At 44.1% G+C, this 21,515-nt stretch overlaps 1 protein-coding gene across 2 annotated transcripts in view; it reads left to right on the top strand.

Moving 5' to 3' along the window:
* The window catches only part of FBRS (fibrosin), a 43,697-nt gene that overhangs the window by 19,591 nt on the left and 2,591 nt on the right, over positions 1 to 21,515 (top strand). For both annotated transcript variants that reach the window (XM_063430931.1, XM_063430930.1), the window contains 13 exons: positions 8,266 to 8,295; positions 13,319 to 13,367; positions 13,455 to 13,698; positions 13,823 to 14,058; positions 14,227 to 14,399; positions 15,524 to 15,568; positions 16,440 to 16,535; positions 16,617 to 16,682; positions 18,204 to 18,227; positions 18,424 to 18,495; positions 18,594 to 18,711; positions 18,855 to 18,935; positions 19,998 to 20,081. In XM_063430931.1, coding sequence (XP_063287001.1) covers positions 8,266 to 8,295; positions 13,319 to 13,367; positions 13,455 to 13,698; positions 13,823 to 14,058; positions 14,227 to 14,399; positions 15,524 to 15,568; positions 16,440 to 16,535; positions 16,617 to 16,682; positions 18,204 to 18,227; positions 18,424 to 18,495; positions 18,594 to 18,711; positions 18,855 to 18,935; positions 19,998 to 20,081 — 1,318 coding nt within the window. The remainder of the gene's footprint in view (positions 1 to 8,265; positions 8,296 to 13,318; positions 13,368 to 13,454; positions 13,699 to 13,822; positions 14,059 to 14,226; positions 14,400 to 15,523; positions 15,569 to 16,439; positions 16,536 to 16,616; positions 16,683 to 18,203; positions 18,228 to 18,423; positions 18,496 to 18,593; positions 18,712 to 18,854; positions 18,936 to 19,997; positions 20,082 to 21,515) is intronic.

Genomic DNA, 21,515 nt, shown 5'->3' with positions numbered 1-21,515 from the left:
GCTTCTATCTATGGATTTATATAGTGTATAAACAGAGCGAGCCCTGCTTCTATCCATCTATGGATTTATATAGTGTATAAACAGAGCGAGCCCTGCTTCTATCCATCTATGGATTTATATAGTGTATAAACAGAGCGAGCCCTACTTCTATCTATGGATTTATATAGTGTATAAACAGAGCGATCCCTGCTTCTATCTATGGATTTATATAGTGTATAAACAGAGCGAGCCCTGCTTCTATCTATGGATTTATCTAGTGTATAAACAGCGAGCCCTGCTTCTATCTATGGATTTATATAGTGTATAAACAGAGCGAGCCCTGCTTCTAAACAACTATGGATTTATATAGTGTATAAACAGAGCGAGCCCTGCTTCTAAACAACTATGGATTTATATAGTGTATAAACAGAGCGAGCCCTGCTTCTATCTATCTATCTATGGATTTATATAGTGTATAAACAGATCGAGCCCAGCTTCTATCTATGGATTTATATAGTGTATAAACAGAGCGAGCCCTGCTTCTATCTATCTATGGATTTATATAGTGTATAAACAGAGCGAGCCCTGCTTCTATCTATCTATGGATTTATATAGTGTATAAACAGAGCGAGCCCTGCTTCTATCTATCTATGGATTTATATAGTGTATAAACAGAGCGAGTCCTGCTTCTATCTATCTATGGATTTATATAGTGTATAAACAGAGCGAGCCCTGCTTCTATCTATGGATTTATATAGTGTATAAACAGAGCGAGCCCTGCTTCTATCTATGGATTTATATAGTGTATAAACAGAGCGAGCCCTGCTTCTATCTATCTATGGATTTATATAGTGTATAAACAGAGCGAGCCCTGCTTCTATCTATCTATGGATTTATATAGTGTATAAACAGAGCGAGCCCTGCTTCTATCTATCTATGGATTTATATAGTGTATAAACAGAGCGAGTCCTGCTTCTATCTATGGATTTATATAGTGTATAAACAGAGCGAGCCCTGCTTCTATCTATCTATGGATTTATATAGCGTATAAACAGAGCGAGCCCTGCTTCTAACTATCTATGGATTTATATAGTGTATAAACAGAGCGAGTCCTGCTTCTATCTATCTATGGGTTTATATAGTGTATAAACAGAGCGAGCCCTGCTTCTAACTATCTATGGATTTATATAGTGTATAAACAGAGCGAGCCCTGCTTCTATCTATCTATGGATTTATATAGTGTATAAACAGAGCGATCCCTGCTTCTATCTATGGATTTATATAGTGTATACACAGAGCGAGTCCTGCTTCTATCTATCTATCTATGGATTTATATAGTGTATAAACAGAGCGAGCCCTGCTTCTATCTATCTATGGATTTATATAGTGTATAAACAGAGTGAGCCCTGCTTCTATCTATCTATCTATCTATCTATGGATTTATATAGTGTATAAACAGAGCGAGTCCTGCTTCTATCTATGGATTTATATAGTGTATAAACAGAGCGAGCCCTGCTTCTATCTATGGATTTATATAGTGTATAAACAGAGAGAGCCCTGCTTCTATCTATGGATTTATATAGTGTATAAACAGAGCCAACCCTGCTTCTATCTATGGATTGATATAGTGTATAAACAGAGCCAACCCTGCTTCTATCTATGGATTTATATAGTGTATAAACAGAGTGAGCCCTGCTTCTATCTATGGATTTATATAGTGTATACACAGAGCGAGTCCTGCTTCTATCTATCTATGGATTTATATAGTGTATACACAGAGTGAGTCCTGCTTCTATCTATCTATGGATTTATATAGTGTATAAACAGAGCGAGCCCTGCTTCTATCTATGGATTTATATAGTGTATAAACAGAGCGAGCCCTGCTTCTATCTATGGATTTATATAGTGTATAAACAGAGTGAGCCCTGCTTCTATCCATCTATGGATTTATATAGTGTATAAACAGAGCGAGCCCTGCTTCTATCAATCTATGGATTTATATAGTGTATAAACAGAGCAAGCCTATTCTATCTATGGATTTATATAGTGTATAAACAGAGCGAGCCCTGCTTCTATCTATGGATTTATATAGTGTATAAACAGAGCGAGCCCTGCTTCTATCTATGGATTTATATAGTGTATAAACAGAGCGAGCCCTGCTTCTATCCATCTATGGATTTATATAGTGTATAAACAGAGCGAGCCCTACTTCTATCTATGGATTTATATAGTGTATAAACAGAGCGATCCCTGCTTCTATCTATGGATTTATATAGTGTATAAACAGAGCGAGCCCTGCTTCTATCTATGGATTTATCTAGTGTATAAACAGCGAGCCCTGCTTCTATTTATGGATTTATATAGTGTATAAACAGAGTGAGCCCTGCTTCTATCTATGGATTTATATAGTGTATAAACAGAGCGAGCCCTGCTTCTAAACAACTATGGATTTATATAGTGTATAAACAGAGCGAGCCCTGCTTCTAAACAACTATGGATTTATATAGTGTATAAACAGAGCGAGTCCTGCGTCTATCTATCTATGGATTTATATAGTGTATAAACAGAGCGAGCCCTGCTTCTATCTATCTATCTATCTATGGATTTATATAGTGTATAAACAGATCGAGCCCAGCTTCTATCTATGGATTTATATAGTGTATAAACAGAGCGAGCCCTGCTTCTATCTATCTATGGATTTATATAGTGTATAAACAGAGCGAGCCCTGCTTCTATCTATGGATTTATATAGTGTATAAACAGAGCGAGCCCTGCTTCTATCTATGGATTTATATAGTGTATAAACAGAGCGAGCCCTGCTTCTATCTATCTATGGATTTATATAGTGTATAAACAGAGTGTGCCCTGCTTCTATCTATGGATTTATATAGTGTATAAACAGAGCGAGCCCTGCTTCTATCTATCTATGGATTTATATAGTGTATAAACAGAGCGAGCCCTGCTTCTATCTATCTATCTATGGATTTATATAGTGTATAAACAGAGTGAGTCCTGCTTCTATCTATGGATTTATATAGTGTATAAACAGAGCGAGCCCTGCTTCTATCTATGGATTTATATAGTGTATAAACAGAGCGAGCCCTGCTTCTATCTATCTATGGATTTATATAGTGTATAAACAGAGCGAGCCCTGCTTCTATCTATCTATGGATTTATATAGTGTATAAACAGAGCGAGTCCTGCTTCTATCTATGGATTTATATAGTGTATAAACAGAGTGAGCCCTGCTTCTAACTATCTATGGATTTATATAGTGTATAAACAGAGCGAGCCCTGCTTCTATCTATCTATGGATTTATATAGCGTATAAACAGAGCGAGCCCTGCTTCTAACTATCTATGGATTTATATAGTGTATAAACAGAGCGAGCCCTGCTTCTAACTATCTATGGATTTATATAGTGTATAAACAGAGCGAGTCCTGCTTCTATCTATCTATGGGTTTATATAGTGTATAAACAGAGCGAGCCCTGCTTCTAACTATCTATGGATTTATATAGTGTATAAACAGAGCGAGCCCTGCTTCTATCTATCTATGGATTTATATAGTGTATAAACAGAGCGATCCCTGCTTCTATCTATGGATTTATATAGTGTATACACAGAGCGAGTCCTGCTTCTATCTATCTATCTATGGATTTATATAGTGTATAAACAGAGCGAGCCCTGCTTCTATCTATCTATGGATTTATATAGTGTATAAACAGAGTGAGCCCTGCTTCTATCTATCTATCTATGGATTTATATAGTGTATAAACAGAGCGAGTCCTGCTTCTATCTATGGATTTATATAGTGTATAAACAGAGCGAGCCCTGCTTCTATCTATGGATTTATATAGTGTATAAACAGAGAGAGCCCTGCTTCTATCTATGGATTTATATAGTGTATAAACAGAGCCAACCCTGCTTCTATCTATGGATTTATATAGTGTATAAACAGAGCCAACCCTGCTTCTATCTATGGATTTATATAGTGTATAAACAGAGTGAGCCCTGCTTCTATCTATGGATTTATATAGTGTATAAACAGAGCGAGCCCTGCTTCTATCTATGGATTTATATAGTGTATAAACAGAGCGAGCCCTGCTTCTATCTATGGATTTATATAGTGTATAAACAGAGCGAGTCCTGCTTCTATCTATCTATGGATTTATATAGTGTATACACAGAGCGAGTCCTGCTTCTATCTATCTATCTATGGATTTATATAGTGTATAAACAGAGCGAGCCCTGCTTCTATCTATCTATGGATTTATATAGTGTATAAACAGAGCGAGCCCTGCTTCTATCTATGGATTTATATAGTGTATAAACAGAGCGAGCCCTGCTTCTATCCATCTATGGATTTATATAGTGTATAAACAGAGCGATCCCTGCTTCTATCTATGGATTTATATAGTGTATAAACAGAGCGAGCCCTGCTTCTATCTATGGATTTATATAGTGTATAAACAGAGCGAGCCCTGCTTCTATCTATGGATTCATATAGTGTATAAACAGAGTGAGCCCTGCTTCTATCTATGGATTTATATAGTGTATAAACAGAGCGAGCCCTGCTTCTATCTATGGATTTATATAGTGTATAAACAGAGCGAGCCCTGCTTCTAAACAACTATGGATTTATATAGTGTATAAACAGAGCGAGCCCTGCTTCTAAACAACTATGGATTTATATAGTGTATAAACAGAGCGAGTCCTGCGTCTATCTATCTATGGATTTATATAGTGTATAAACAGAGCGAGCCCTGCTTCTATCTATCTATCTATGGATTTATATAGTGTATAAACAGATCGAGCCCAGCTTCTATCTATGGATTTATATAGTGTATAAACAGAGCGAGCCCTGCTTCTATCTATCTATGGATTTATATAGTGTATAAACAGAGCGAGCCCTGCTTCTATCTATGGATTTATATAGTGTATAAACAGAGCGAGCCCTGCTTCTATCTATCTATGGATTTATATAGTGTATAAACAGAGTGTGCCCTGCTTCTATCTATGGATTTATATAGTGTATAAACAGAGCGAGCCCTGCTTCTATCTATCTATCTATGGATTTATATAGTGTATAAACAGAGTGAGTCCTGCTTCTATCTATGGATTTATATAGTGTATAAACAGAGCGAGCCCTGCTTCTATCTATGGATTTATATAGTGTATAAACAGAGCGAGCCCTGCTTCTATCTATCTATGGATTTATATAGTGTATAAACAGAGCGAGCCCTGCTTCTATCTATCTATGGATTTATATAGTGTATAAACAGAGCGAGCCCTGCTTCTATCTATCTATGGATTTATATAGTGTATAAACAGAGCGAGTCCTGCTTCTATCTATGGATTTATATAGTGTATAAACAGAGTGAGCCCTGCTTCTAACTATCTATGGATTTATATAGTGTATAAACAGAGCGAGCCCTGCTTCTATCTATCTATGGATTTATATAGCGTATAAACAGAGCGAGCCCTGCTTCTAACTATCTATGGATTTATATAGTGTATAAACAGAGCGAGTCCTGCTTCTATCTATCTATCTATGGGTTTATATAGTGTATAAACAGAGCGAGCCCTGCTTCTAACTATCTATGGATTTATATAGTGTATAAACAGAGCGAGCCCTGCTTCTATCTATCTATGGATTTATATAGTGTATAAACAGAGCGATCCCTGCTTCTATCTATGGATTTATATAGTGTATACACAGAGCGAGTCCTGCTTCTATCTATCTATCTATGGATTTATATAGTGTATAAACAGAGCGAGCCCTGCTTCTATCTATCTATGGATTTATATAGTGTATAAACAGAGTGAGCCCTGCTTCTATCTATCTATCTATGGATTTATATAGTGTATAAACAGAGCGAGTCCTGCTTCTATCTATGGATTTATATAGTGTATAAACAGAGCGAGCCCTGCTTCTATCTATGGATTTATATAGTGTATAAACAGAGAGAGCCCTGCTTCTATCTATGGATTTATATAGTGTATAAACAGAGCCAACCCTGCTTCTATCTATGGATTTATATAGTGTATAAACAGAGCCAACCCTGCTTCTATCTATGGATTTATATAGTGTATAAACAGAGTGAGCCCTGCTTCTATCTATGGATTTATATAGTGTATAAACAGAGCGAGCCCTGCTTCTATCTATGGATTTATATAGTGTATAAACAGAGCGAGCCCTGCTTCTATCTATGGATTTATATAGTGTATAAACAGAGCGAGTCCTGCTTCTATCTATCTATGGATTTATATAGTGTATACACAGAGCGAGTCCTGCTTCTATCTATCTATGGATTTATATAGTGTATAAACAGAGCGAGCCCTGCTTCTATCTATGGATTTATATAGTGTATAAACAGAGCGAGCCCTGCTTCTATCTATGGATTTATATAGTGTATAAACAGAGCGAGCCCTGCTTCTATCCATCTATGGATTTATATAGTGTATAAACAGAGCGATCCATGCTTCTATCTATGGATTTATATAGTGTATAAACAGAGCGAGCCCTGCTTCTATCTATGGATTTATATAGTGTATAAACAGAGCGAGCCCTGCTTCTATCTATGGATTCATATAGTGTATAAACAGAGTGAGCCCTGCTTCTATCTATGGATTTATATAGTGTATAAACAGAGCGAGCCCTGCTTCTATCTATGGATTTATATAGTGTATAAACAGAGCGAGCCCTGCTTCTAAACAACTATGGATTTATATAGTGTATAAACAGAGCGAGCCCTGCTTCTAAACAACTATGGATTTATATAGTGTATAAACAGAGCGAGTCCTGCGTCTATCTATCTATGGATTTATATAGTGTATAAACAGAGCGAGCCCTGCTTCTATCTATCTATCTATGGATTTATATAGTGTATAAACAGATCGAGCCCAGCTTCTATCTATGGATTTATATAGTGTATAAACAGAGCGAGCCCTGCTTCTATCTATCTATGGATTTATATAGTGTATAAACAGAGCAAGCCCTGCTTCTATCTATCTATGGATTTATATAGTGTATAAACAGAGCGAGCCCTGCTTCTATCTATCTATGGATTTATATAGTGTATAAACAGAGCGAGCCCTGCTTCTATCTATCTATGGATTTATATAGTGTATAAACAGAGCGAGTCCTGCTTCTATCTATCTATGGATTTATATAGTGTATAAACAGAGCGAGTCCTGCTTCTATCTATGGATTTATATAGTGTATAAACAGAGCGAGCCCTGCTTCTATCTATCTATGGATTTATATAGTGTATAAACAGAGCAAGCCCTGCTTCTATCTATCTATGGATTTATATAGTGTATAAACAGAGCGAGCCCTGCTTCTATCTATCTATGGATTTATATAGTGTATAAACAGAGCGAGCCCTGCTTCTATCTATCTATGGATTTATATAGTGTATAAACAGAGCGAGTCCTGCTTCTATCTATGGATTTATATAGTGTATAAACAGAGCGAGCCCTGCTTCTATCTATCTATGGATTCATATAGTGTATAAACAGAGCGAGCCCTGCTTCTATCTATCTATGGATTTATATAGGGTATAAACAGAGCGAGCCCTGCTTCTATCTATCTATGGATTTATATAGTGTATAAACAGAGCGAGCCCTGCTTCTATCTATCTATGGATTTATATAGTGTATAAACAGAGCGAGCCCTGCTTCTATCTATCTATGGATTTATATAGTGTATAAACAGAGCGAGCCCTGCTGCTATCTATCTATGGATTTATATAGTGTATAAACAGAGCGAGCCCTGCTTCTATCTATCTATGGATTTATATAGTGTATAAACAGAGCGAGCCCTGCTTCTATCTATCTATGGATTTATATAGTGTATAAACAGAGCGAGCCCTGCTTCTAACTATCTATGGATTTATATAGTGTATAAACAGAGCAAGCCCTGCTTCTATCTATCTATGGATTTATATAGTGTATAAACAGAGCGAGCCCTGCTTCTATCTATCTATGGATTTATATAGTGTATAAACAGAGCAAGCCCTGCTTCTATCTATGGATTTATATAGTGTATAAACAGAGCGAGCCCTGCTTCTATCTATCTATGGATTTATATAGTGTATAAACAGAGCGAGCCCTGCTTCTATCTATGGATTTATATAGTGTATAAACAGAGCGAATCCTGTTTCTCACTATATACATTTCCTATTCCCCCATTCTCTTCTTCTTCCCTCATGCTGTATTTTCTATTCTTCCCTCATGCTGTATTTGCTAAACCTGCTCACATTCTGACTCTGTTTTCTTGCAGTGTGATGCTGAGAGCAGCTGTGATGAGCAGGTAATTGTTGAATTTTTTTTTTTGTTTTCTCACTCCAGTTTTACCTTTTCTCAAAATCCTGTAACTTCTACATTAAAAATATTGCCCACATTTTGCCTTTTTCAAGATACGAAATATAGCAGCTCATTACCCAAGTTGACTATTGCAACTTACTTTAGCTTACATTGCTCCCCTTTAGTCTGTAGTTAATGCTGTCGCCTGGCACAACTATATGACTGACCGCTACTCCCATACCTCACCCCTTTGCCAATTGTTAGATTGGCTTCCTGTACCCTTCAGGTTCCCATTTCAACTGCCAACACTAACCTACAAAGCCCTCACTAACTCCACTCCTCACTAGACTTCCTTATTACTCAGCAAATATACCGCTTGTCATTTCCTTTCAAAGCAATTCTCTCATCTGCTTATTCCCGCTGTGCCAACTCTCATCTGTAAGAATTTCAAGAGCTGCCCTATTACTATCTAATTTCCTACTCTATGCATTCAGACTCTCCCTTAGCCTCCAGTCCTTTAACCCCTTCCAGACCGCGGACATGTCGGGTACATCCGACAAAAAGAACAGTCCTTAAGGACCGCGGACGTACCTGATACGTCCGCAGCGAATTAGAGCGACGGAAGCGATCATGATCGCTTCCAGCCGCTCTGATGGTATTGCAGTACCCCTCCTTGCTGCTGGGTGATCGCTCCCCCGGAGAAATCACTTCTGGGTTGCCCCACATGGAGCCCGGCAGTGAGGCTCCGTATGAAAAGCTACTGAAGTTCCTTAATCTGGACGTTTGCCTCACCAAACCCAGCCATCTAGAAGCTGGCAATACTCTGCATCGCTCGCAGTTTTGCCGATGGACAATGAGCAGCCTGGACTCAACACGCAACTGCGGGTTATTTGTGGGTGCTGGCATGGAGAATGCGGTCGATCTTCCTGCTGGCTATCCTACTGGAATAAGTGGACATAGCAAGGGTTCCCGTTCCCCACCCCTTCCCCCCCACCCCTTGCCGGTGGGCTTATCCCGGCCCCAGTGCTGGTGGCACTGCGACTCCGCACATGCTTCGGCGGGAACCAAGATGGCAGGCGAAAGACCTCACACCATACCCAATGGAATCCACTCTCACAGGGCCGCATGGAATTCTGGTGCAGGCTTGAGGAGAGGCGACTGGGTGTAACCAAGCAATACTACTCACCCCCTGCTTCTGAGGGCTCCACGCCTGATCCAAAGCATCAAAGCAAGCCCATACCTAAGCGCCGGAACAAACATGCCCAGACATCCATATTGCCCAGGACCCGTATTCCCAGACTGAAGGCCTCGAGGGGTATAACCACACAGCAAATCCTACACCCTCGGAGAATGTACCAACGCTGCCACTCTGTGAACACAGCTATTCGAGATGCAGCTTATGGTGCCACAAGAAACCGGAGCAATGGGAACTGTATGCCGGCTCTTACGAAGGCCTGGGTTCAGCGGAGAAGCCCACTAAAAGTCGATGGGACTCAGTCTCGATGTGAGACTCCAGTAGTAAGCATGGGTATCGGGTAAACAATAAAAACATAGTCGCATGTGGTGCATGAAGTTGCTTGACCCCTCGGGTGCACCATTTAATGTGCCATACTTAAAGGACCACTCTAGTGCCAGGAAAACATACTCGTTTTCCTGGCACTAGAGTGCCCTGAGGGTGCCCCCACCCTCAGGGTCCCCCTCCCGCCCGGCTCTGGAAAGGGGAAAAGGGGTAAAAACTGACCTTTTTCCAGCGCTTCCTCCTCCATTCCGCCCCGTCGGCTGAATGCGCACGCGCGGCAAGAGCTGCGCGCGTATTCAGCCGGTCGCATAGGAAAGCATTTACAATGCTTTCCTATGGACGCTTGTGTGCTCTCACTGTGATTTTCACAGTAAGAATCACGCAAGCGCCTCTAGCGGCTGTCAATGAGACAGCCACTAGAGGATTAGGGGGAAGGCTTAACCCATTAATAAACATAGCAGTTTCTCTGAAACTGCTATGTTTATAAAAAAAAATGGGTTAACCCTAGCTGGACCTGGCACCCAGACCACTTCATTAAGCTGAAGTGGTCTGGGTGCCTAGAGTGGTCCTTTAATATGTAATAGTAGTTCACTCACCTGAGACAACAACACTACTGATCAGAGCCTTGTGTGAGTTTGAATTTTAGTTTGTGGGGAGCTGGTGTTTGCTAATGAACAGCTGGGTTTAATCTTTCATGTTTAACTTCTTAATTGTATCCTTCAGTTATGTTCTTCCTGTTTCTCGTGACTCTTAACCCCTTAACGCCGTTATTACGTTCTATGCCGTCCCACATTATAAGGGATTTAAAGCCGTTACTGGAATAAGTGGACCTAGCAAGGGTTCCCGTTCCTCTCCCTCCCCTTGCCGTAACGGCAATGAGCCCTGGAGCCTCAGAAATACTTACCGTCCCGGCGCTCCGCTTCGGGAGGACCGCCAGACAGCCCTCCCACGGCAAAAGTGGCCCCCTATAGCTTTAATTACCATATTTATCGGCGTATAACATGCACCTTTTCTCCCTGAAAATAGGGGGAAAATGATGGGTGCGTGTTATACGCCGATATCCCATATTTACTTACCTGTCTTGAAGCGTGGGCCGGTGTTCAGCGCGCACCGTGGTACTGGAACTTCAATTTCAGGTTCCGGTTTCCGGCGGGACTGAAGGGAAGTGTGCACACTTCCTTTCAGTCCCGCCGGAAACCGGAACCTGAAATTGAAGTTCCTGTACCGCGGTGAGCGCTGTGAAGCCGGCCCACGCTTCAAGACAGGTAAGTAATTATGGGACAAGGGAAAGTGCACAATGGGACAAGGGGAGGGGGGGAGAATGCTAATGGGAGGGGGGGGGGAGAATGCTAATGGGAGGGGGGGGGGGAGAATGCTAATGGGAGGGGGGGGGGAGAATGCTAATGGGAGGGGGGGGGGGAGAATGCTAATGGGAGGGGGGGGGGGAGAATGCTAATGGGAGGGGGGGGGGAGAATGCTAATGGGAGGGGGGGGGGGAGAATGCTAATGGGAAGGGGGGGGTGAATGCTAATGGGAAGGGGGGGGTGAATGCTAATGGGAAGGGGGGGGTGAATGCTAATGGGAAGGGGGGGGTGAATGCTAATGGGAGGGGGGGGGAGAATGCTAATGGGAAGGGGGGGGTGAATGCTAATGGGAAGGGGGGGGTGAATGCTAATGGGAGGGGGGGGGAGAATGCTAATGGGAAGGGGGGGGGAATACTATGGGAGGGGGGGGGAGAATACTATGGGAGGGGGGGGAGAATACTATGGGAGGGGGGGGAGAATACTATGGGAAGGGGGGTAGAATACTATGGGAAGGGGGGTAGAATACTATGGGAAGGGGGGTAGAATACTATGGGAAGGGGGGTAGAATACTATGGGAAGGGGGGGAGAATACTATGGGATGAGGGGGGGGAGAATACTATGGAAGGGGAGGGGAATTTCCTTCTTAAAATGAGGTGCGTGTTATACGCCGATAAATACGGTAATTAATTTTAATTAATTAAAATTTGATTGGCATGCCTGACAACACAGGGAGAAAGTGCAGAGAATTTAATTTGCAAGCACTATATTTGACCATGTAACTCTCCAAGACACCATAAAACCTGTACATAGGGGGTACTGTTTTACTCGGGAGACTTCACTGAACTCAAATATTAGTGTTTCAAACTGGTAAATTGTATTACAACGATGATATTTTCAGTAAAAGTGAAGTTTTTTTTTGCATTTTTTTTTACAAACGAACGGCACTTTTATGGACTATATTATTGTTGTAATATGTTTTACTGTTTTAAAACACTAATATTTGTGTTTAGTGAAGTCTCCCGAGAATAACAGTACCCCCTATGTACAGGTTTTATGGTGTTTTTGACATTGAAATTTGCCAGATTGGTTATGTTGTCTTTGAGAGCTTATGCTTATATAGAACGTTCCATTTTCAAATTTAAATTTGCCACATTAGTTAGTTACCTTTGAGACAGTGTGGTAGCCCAGGAATGAGAATTACCCCCATGATGGCATACCATTTGCAAAAGTAGACAACCTAAGGTATTGCAAGTGGGGTATGTCCAGTCTTTCTTAGTAGCCACTTAGTCACAAACACTGGCCATAATTTTTTTTTTTTTTTCACACAAAAACAAATATGATCGCTAACTTTGGCCAGAGTTTGTGATTAAAGTGGCTACTAAAAAAGACTAAACATACCCCACGTTCAATACCTTGGGTTGTCTTCTTTTTCAAATGGTATGCCATTAGTAATGGGGGTAATTCTCATTCCTGGGCTACCACACTGTCTCAAAGGTAACTAACTAATGTGGCAAATTTAAATTTGAAAATGGAACGTTCTATATTTGACCCTGTAACTTTCCAAAACACCATAAAACCTGTTAATGGGGGGTACTGTTGTACTCGTGAGACATTGCTGATTACAAATATGTGCATTTTTTTTGCAGTAAAACCTAGCAGTATTATGACATTCACAGCTAAAATGTCAGACGGAAATAAAAATAAAAAAATCTAATTTTCTCATGTTCTTTTATGTTTTTCATAACAAATTTATGATCCATCTATGAATAGTTAATGATAAATTAAAGCCCTGTTTCTCCTGAACAAAATGATATATAATAAGTGTGGGTGCATATAATGTGAAAGAGGTGAATTACGGTTGAACAGACATATAGCGCAAATTCCAGTTTTTGTTTACGTTTAGTTTTGATCGGAACGTGCACTATTGACTCCGTCCTAAAGGGGTTAAATTAACCTAAAATGAGACCTTCACAGTGCTGAACTTTTCAATGTATGATCATAATCTACATTCAAACCTATCTTGTACATTATACATGTTTTTTTTTTTTATGCAATGTCAATGCAATGGTGGTACTACTGCTATAAAAGTCTGTATTTACACCTTGTGTCTCAATAAAAAAGTGATTTGGGAAAAAAAAACAGGTTTATTTAATGTTAATTCTAGTTTGCCTGTTCCAAATGTTTCTTTGGTCAATCTTCTTTTGTAGGTTCCCGGCGATGACTTGGCGGTATCATTCACCGTGTCCACAAGCACAGGTATACTATGTTCTCTGTTCTTTCCTTTGCTGTTTCATTCCTTCTATTTTCTCCATGGCTTAGCTCTTCTGTTCTCTCATTCTGCAGCATCTCCCCCTCTCTCTGGAGGTCGGCTCAAACTGTTGGTCCTATCGCAGATCTCTGGATTGAGTAGAAGTTGCGAAAGAAGTCCGGAACAGGAATGCGAAGCCATTTTGCCCAAACCATGCCAGTCTCCCGCTCCCCCCCGGAGAGCTCTCGGTACTCCAACTTCTGTGGTGCCCAGTGCATCCCCAAAAGCCCAGCTTGCACCTATTCCCACCACATCAGCCCCAGATCCAGGCCACAACAGGTAAAAGCCAACATAACATGAGATCAGTGGGAATGGGGTTCTGATGGGGCAAAGCCATTTTATCTGCGCTGTAGAATTAAATGTTTTCTTATAACCTTTATACCACCTTCTCTGACTCTTCTAGTACTGGTCGGAGCAGTGTGTCGAAGCCGGTGTCTGCACCTCGCATATCTCAGCGTCCCACCACTCCATCCCTTTCTCTGACAGGTCACATGGTAACGCATAATTTCCCCTCTGCTCTACGCCCACCCTCGCATCGTCACATGGGCCTATTTGCACCTTCTCCAGGTCTGCCTCCGCCCCCTCCCCTACTGCAGGTCACTGGACATCCTTCATCCACGGTCACTGCTGTCTTATCTGGTAAGTTTGCATCCAGACTGGCACCAATGGGTTGGTGGTTTAAATGTTACAGGCAACACAGGTGGAGGGGATGTTGGTTGGGCTTTCCTGCTCCCACTAGGGAGGGGATGCTGGGCAGGCGGCTTTGCGCCTGCTCTCTTCATCTCTTTTTAATTGTTCTCTTTTTAGAACATGATATGATGGCACAAGATATTGGTTCCCGCTTCCTGACAGCACCTGGAGCTGATTTAAGTACATCTCTCCGACCTATGTACCAGTTCCACCACCACAACCATCAACATACCCACCAGCATACCCACCAGCACTTCGCTCCATATCCCCACAACGTTGGCTCAGCTACAGTAAGTCTTTAGCCAATCACATATGAAGCATCATCAGCACCTCAACACTCCCAACCTTCTCCTACTCCATATCTCCTCACCGATGCCAACCTTATCCTATTCCATATCTCCTCACTAGCACTTCACCGATCCCAACCTTGTCCTATTCCATATCTCCTCACCAGCACTTCACCGATTCCAACCTTGTCCTATTCCATATCTCCTCACTAGCACTTCACCGATCCCAACCATGTCCTACTCCATATCTCCTCACTAGCACTTCACCGATCCCAACCTTGTCCTACTCCATATCTCCTCACTAGCACTTCACCGATCCCAACCTTGTCCTACTCCATATCTCCTTACCAGCACTTCACCGATCCCAACCATATCCTGTTCCATATCGCCTCACTGGTCCCAAACTTATCCTATTCCATATCTCCTCACCACTCCCAACCTCTTTGGCCCAGATGGTCAGAATTTAGAATCTTAACCAATCACGTGCTTTCCCCTAGGAAAGCATTGGGAGGCTCTCACATGCATGGCAAAATGTGGCGCTGCGCCAATCAGCATTTCGATCCAGTGCTAAAACCTGAGTAACCATGGCAGTAGTGCATTCAGTGTGGTTGCTGTGCTGAAGGGCAGGGCTACGTCTGTGGGTGGGTTGTCCTGCACTCCCTGTAGATGAGTTCCAAAGAATTAATTGACAGCTACAGGGAGGACCATTATTTATTAACTATGACCTTATAAACGGATGTGTATATTGTAAGGGTTAGATGGACTAAAGTAATCATTATGGTAATTCCAAACAATTTGTACCAAATAGAGCGGTATGGGATGCATTATATAATAACAGATTTGTAAGCAACTATAGCCCAAACTGGAACAAATTGGCAAACTGCTGATGTGAGATGTGAGGGATCTCTTTTAATTTGGTTTTTCTAGCAATGTAAAGATACAAGTGTACCTTTTTAATCTTCTCCCAAATGCACAGACACTAACAGTGAGTGTATATATAAACGTGAGAGCCACTGGGTACCTGAAATCCTAAATCCGACTCTGCCCAATCCTACACTCCCACATTCCCTACTGTCATATCCCCTGCTTCTCAAACTGCTTTCATGTGTCTCTTGTTCTTATTTCAGTTTGAGAAGTATCCGGCTAAGATAGAAAGTCTGTACAGACAGAATGTGAGTACAATGTGCACGGATTGCTCCTCTATGCCTCCTAGTGGCATTGCATTCAGAATGCTGACCCTACTCCCTCCTGTGATTTCTGGGGATGTTTAACAAAAAGGTCTGTGGCAGTTTATTCAGCCACTAATGCTAGTCATCGTCTGGGCACTCCTGGTGCCTTTGCCAAGCCATGGCTGAATAAACTCCCATCGACCCTTATACCTGCCACACACTCACCTCAAGATAGATTTCATTGGAGTGCTCTCTGCAGACTTATGGGTTAATTCTCTAAACTGGGAACTATAGGCTATGAACAAGGGGATTGTCATTTGTAGCCCAAATAGCCAGACTAGAAAAAAGCTATCAAAGTGTTATTTGTCAGTTTAGTGAATGAAACGTGGATTGTGTCAGGCACTCTCCATGATCCATAATGTTTTATAGCCGTGTGGGCCATCCCATTTAATGTTCATGTGGCCTTGTTTTTTTTTTTTGTTTTTTTTCTATTTTTGAACGTTTTTTTTTTTTCGGAAAAAAATGAATGTGAAAGAATACATTTTACCGTAGAATTGAAAGTAACGCTGTGGTCTGTAGTGATTACAGTCCTTGGGCATGCTCATTAAAGACATTGTCTTACAGGGAGTTCTCTCCGACCGTAACCGGACTGTCCGTTACTAGAAACCAAGTATCGCTAGTATACGGTTAGCTGTGCTGGCAGGTTCTTTTTATTTTCCCCAGGCCGTTTTTAAAGTTTTTCAGCTCTGGTTTCTTTCTGTCCCCCTCTTCATACTTTTTATGGTTTGTTTAATTCTAGCTGTGTCACAGCGCTCCCACATTCTTCACACTGTCTCTTAACACTATTTTCCTTTTTTTTTTTTTTTTTATGCAGTTTTTTCCACCATATTCACCAGTTATCACTGCTCTTAGTCCTGTTCTACCTCCCAATGTCTCATTCGGATCCCTTCAGGGGGCCTTTCAGCCCAAGGTGAGTATATGATGACGGTGGTGGTGTGGTGGAATTTTCCCACCTATTATGTTTAAATTTAAGCCACCCTTTTCCTTACAGAGCACAAGTTCAGAGCTGGCCTCACGGTGCTCTGTCCCTTCTGCTGTTGGCCACAAGAATGCACAGGTGAGACATTTTCAGTATGAGTGGTATCTTTAGTATGCTGGGAAGTGGATGTTGGGGTAATATAATGTGCTGCGAGTGATGTGCCAACATGGGAAGCCAGTGCTGGAAATGACCTGAATGGGGTGGTGTGCAGAAGGGATTCTGGGGTGGTTTACCGAGAGGCAGAAAGGATTCTGGGGTGGTGGGCCGAGGAGGCGGAGGGGGATACTGGGGTGGTGGGCCGAGGAGGGGGATACTGGGGTGGTGGGCCGAGGAGGGGGATACTGGGGTGGTGGGCCGAGGAGGGGGATACTGGGGTGGTGGGCCGAGGAGGGGGATACTGGGGTGGTGGGCCGAGGAGGGGGATACTGGGGTGGTGGGCCGAGGAGGGGGATGCTGGGGTGGTGGGCCGAGGAGGGGGATGCTGGGGTGGTGGGCCGAGGAGGGGGATGCTGGGGTGGTGGGCCGAGGAGGGGGATGCTGGGGTGGTGGGCCGAGGAGGGGGATGCTGGGGTGGTGGGCCGAGGAGGGGGATGCTGGGGTGGTGGGCCGAGGAGGGGGATGCTGGGGTGGTGGGCCGAGGAGGGGGATGCTGGGGTGGTGGGCCGAGGAGGGGGATGCTGGGGTGGTGGGCCGAGGAGGGGGATGCTGGGGTGGTGGGCCGAGGAGGGGGATGCTGGGGTGGTGGGCCGAGGAGGGGGATGCTGGGGTGGTGGGCCGAGGAGGGGGATGCTGGGGTGGTGGGCCGAGGAGGCGGATGCTGGGGTGGTGGGCCGAGGAGGCGGATGCTGGGGTGGTGGGCCGAGGAGGCGGATGCTGGGGTGGTGGGCCGAGGAGGCGGATGCTGGGGTGGTGGGCCGAGGAGGCGGATGCTGGGGTGGTGGGCCGAGGAGGCGGATGCTGGGGTGGTGGGCCGAGGAGGCGGATGCTGGGGTGGTGGGCCGAGGAGGCGGATGCTGGGGTGGTGGGCCGAGGAGGCGGATGCTGGGGTGGTGGGCCGAGGAGGCGGATGCTGGGGTGGTGGGCCGAGGAGGCGGATGCTGGGGTGGTGGGCCGAGGAGGCGGATGCTGGGGTGGTGGGCCGAGGAGGCGGATGCTGGGGTGGTGGGCCGAGGAGGCGGATGCTGGGGTGGTGGGCCGAGGAGGCGGATGCTGGGGTGGTGGGCCGAGGAGGCGGATGCTGGGGTGGTGGGCCGAGGAGGCGGATGCTGGGGTGGTGGGCCGAGGAGGCGGATGCTGGGGTGGTGGGGTGGTGGGCCGAGGAGGCGGAGGGGATGCTGGGGTGGTGGGTCGAGGAGGCGCAGGGGATGCTGGGGTGGTGGGCCGCGGAGGGGATGCTGGGGTGGTGGGCCGAGGAGGCGGATGCTGGGGTGGTGGGCCGAGGAGGCGGAGGGGATGCTGGGGTGGTGGGCCGAGGAGGCGGAGGGGATGCTGGGGTGGTGGGCCGCGGAGGGGATGCTGGGAAGGTGTGCCGAGAGGAAGAAATACAGTTGCTGATTTAAAAAAAAAAAAAAAAACTTATGTATTTATAATTTTTTTCAGCTTACAGACCAGTTCAAGCCGAGGGTGAGTTTTTCTGTGTAGGATTGTGTCCATTTGCACTTTATCTCCCTGCAGTATAGCGAATGATTGATATCTGTATTATCTGCCATATGTGAGGTTTACCAAGGTGATATCCGCCTGGCTCTGTCTGGTTTGTGAATTGTGTATAATCCCTCTTATGACCCTGAAGAAACCTTTCCTCTCTCTTTCCTTATTACAGAGGTCTGGGCGCTGGTGTGCGATGCATGTTCGTGTTGCATATATGATTTTGCGGCATCAGGAGAGACTTAAGGTATTGTGTTCTCTTCCAAGCCATCCCACCTTCTCCCTTTCCACCAAGTCTCTCTTTATTGCTGACTACAGGTATATTGTATACGCTCTCTCCCACAGCTTGCACATGGAACCCATAAGTATGATTTCCGAGGTGATCTTTTGTCCTGCCTACCACCAGGACTTGGTTCTTTACCCACCTCTCACGAGCTAGTGCGACCTTCCTCTCTCTTCACTGGTAATGAATTTCCTATTTCCATTTTGAATTGAGATTCATAGTTCTGTTTCACAGTACTTGTTATGACCTGTCCGTGTCTCTAGTCCTATATCTATCCCCATGCTTCATTTCTCTCTCTCCTCTCATATATTTTTTCTTTATAGGCACCATGTCGCACACACCGAATCAATATCGGGTTACTCCTCCCACCGCAGCATCTTTCCTGCCCCCGTCAGGATCTGTGGGTAAGCTTTCTGTGTGAGTCTGATGTACGGTGGATCTTCTACATTTAGGTCTGCAGTCTGAAACCATGTGAACATATGATTACATAATGGAAGTGTCTCCTTGTGTACCATTCACTGTTGAGGACAGTGGATGACAATGTCTCTGTTCTTTAATTTATACCAGTGGTTCCCATATTTTTTAGGTTCAAGGCACCCTTAATATTTCAATATTTTTACAAGTCGCCCCAAGTCAAAACAATTTTCTAGGTTGTATATATGTACAGCGCAGCAGCATATACTGGGCTCCTGTTGGACAGAAATGCTTGCCCTTCAAGCGCAGATCCAGAACCTAATCTTGGGAGGGGCACTGGTAGATTATTTAAAGAAACAATCCAGGCACAATAACCACGACAGCACTTTGTAGTGGTTACGGTGCCAGCAGTACTGTAGTGCCCTCCCAGAGAAAGTAGTCAAACTGTTCAACAACGTGTGTGTGTGTGTGTGTGTGTGTGTGTGTGTCTCTCTCTCTCTCTCTGGAGGGGTAAGAGGGAAAATTTTAATAAATAATTCTAATTATTTTGATATTCCTCCCTGCTTACCTTTGCCTGGGCGGGGGAACACTACTAATTCCTAGTGGTCTGGTGGAGAAGCCCTGGCCGTCCTAGTGGTGAGAGTGCACTCTAACCTGCAGCTCAGGCTAGAGTTCACTCGTGCGCAATGCGGGGCGTTGCTGTGGTAACTGCGGCAACGCTCCAAGCTCACGAGAGGAGAACCCGGCGGAGCTGCAAGTTAAAGCTCCCCCGGGTCCTCTCTCCCCTGCTGACTGCCTGCATTATAGTGCTAGTGGGCCGGAGAGGGAAATCTCTGGTCTCCCCTCCGGTCCTGCAGAGCCAGCAGGGGAGAGGGAAGCACCGTTCTCAGTGATATGATCATAGCACTGGGAAAATATATTGTGTCGCCACGGCACACAGATTGGGAACCGCTGATTTATACTATGAATGCTGGCGCTTCCTTTCACTGTGCTTTGTATGTTTTACCTCTTGTGGACTCTAACTGTTTTCTGCTGTTCCTCTTTTTTTGCAGACCCATTCAATCGGACGTCTGGATTTTCTTCTTTGGCATCTCTGACTAATGGGGCATTTGGTGGATTGGGGGGCCCCTCTTATAGTGAGTGTTCTCTTAGTATAAACTCCATCCCATACTATCAATATTAAACGTCAGATTTCAGCGGGGTGCTAAATTAAGGGTGGGTTCAGTGGGGTTCAGCTGAATTAAAGAACACTCTGGTCACCATAACAACTTCATCTAAATAAAGTTATGGCGCCAGGAGGCCCCCAGCTTAACCCCAAAGGCTGCGTCCAGCGCCGAATTTCCAGGTCCTCCAGCAGCATCCGGCTTCTGAAAACGAGTTTCAGGAAGCCCAGAGTGCCATCTTGCTGGTACCAACTAATTGGTTACATAGTTGCATACTTACATGGCTGAAAAGAGACTTGCGTCCATCAAGTTCAGCCTTCCTCACATATTTTTTTGCTGTTGATCCAAAAGAAGGAAAAAACCCAGTCTGATGCGCTTCCAATTTTGCAACAAACTAGGAAAACATTTCTTCTTGACCCCAAAATAGCAGTCAGATGTCTCCTTGGATCAAGCAGCTATTACCCCACTAATTAGAAATGATATCCCTGTATGTTATGGTTGGGACATTAAATAAGTGAATTGGGAACTACTGAATGGCTAAGAGTGTCTGCTGACCGCACTAGCCAATCAGCGGCACTCCTTCATGCTGGCACTCCGTACTTCTTGAAACTGCAACTGGGGTTCTGGATATCCGGTGCTGGAGGCATTCTTTGAGGATAAACCATTTGAGATCAGTTTAACCCATTAAGGAAACAGTGCCCCGTGGCTTCCTGTCACCATAGCAACTTTATTTAGATTAAGTTGTTTTGGTGACTGGAGTGTTCCTTTCGAGGCGGATTTCAGTAAAGGTGCTGGGATATTAAAGGGGGTGTTAGGGTGGGGAGCTGGGATATTAAAGGGGGTGTTAGGGTGGGGAGCTGGGATATTAAAGGGGGTGTTAGGGTGGGGAGCTGGGATATTAAAGGGGGTGTTGGGGTGGGGCGCTGGGATAGCCACTAGAGGCTGGATGAACCCTGCAGTGTAAACTGCTATGTTTTCAGCTGGAGGGTTAAAACTAGGGGGACCTGGCACCCAGACCACTTCATTGAGCTGAAGTGGTCTGGGTGCCTATATGGGTCCTTTAAGCTATATAGAATACATTAAATTGTGTATTGTATAATATACATTATATTGTGTACTGTACATAATCCCTTCCCGACCAAAGACTGAAACTTTCCGTCAAGCTTCTCCTTGCGTTAAGGACCCTTGATGGAAAACTTCCGTCATTTACTAAAGTCAACCCCAGATCGCTGCGATCGCGGGGTGTAACGCTCACCCGATCGTGCTGGCCCTGCAGCAGTGATCGCTCTGACAGGCTGTCAGAGCGAGCACATGTGCTGCCGGGACTCACAATCCACCTCCCTGCTCTTCCGTGGTCAGTGTGAAGTGCAGGGAGATGGATCAGTGCGCCCCCTTCCCCCTGCTTTA

Source organism: Pelobates fuscus, chromosome 8 (genome assembly GCF_036172605.1).
Source record: "Pelobates fuscus isolate aPelFus1 chromosome 8, aPelFus1.pri, whole genome shotgun sequence".
NCBI classification, from domain to species: domain Eukaryota; kingdom Metazoa; phylum Chordata; class Amphibia; order Anura; family Pelobatidae; genus Pelobates; species Pelobates fuscus.
The sequence above is the reverse complement of the archived record's forward strand: the minus strand, read 5'-3'. Positions and strand labels throughout refer to the sequence as shown.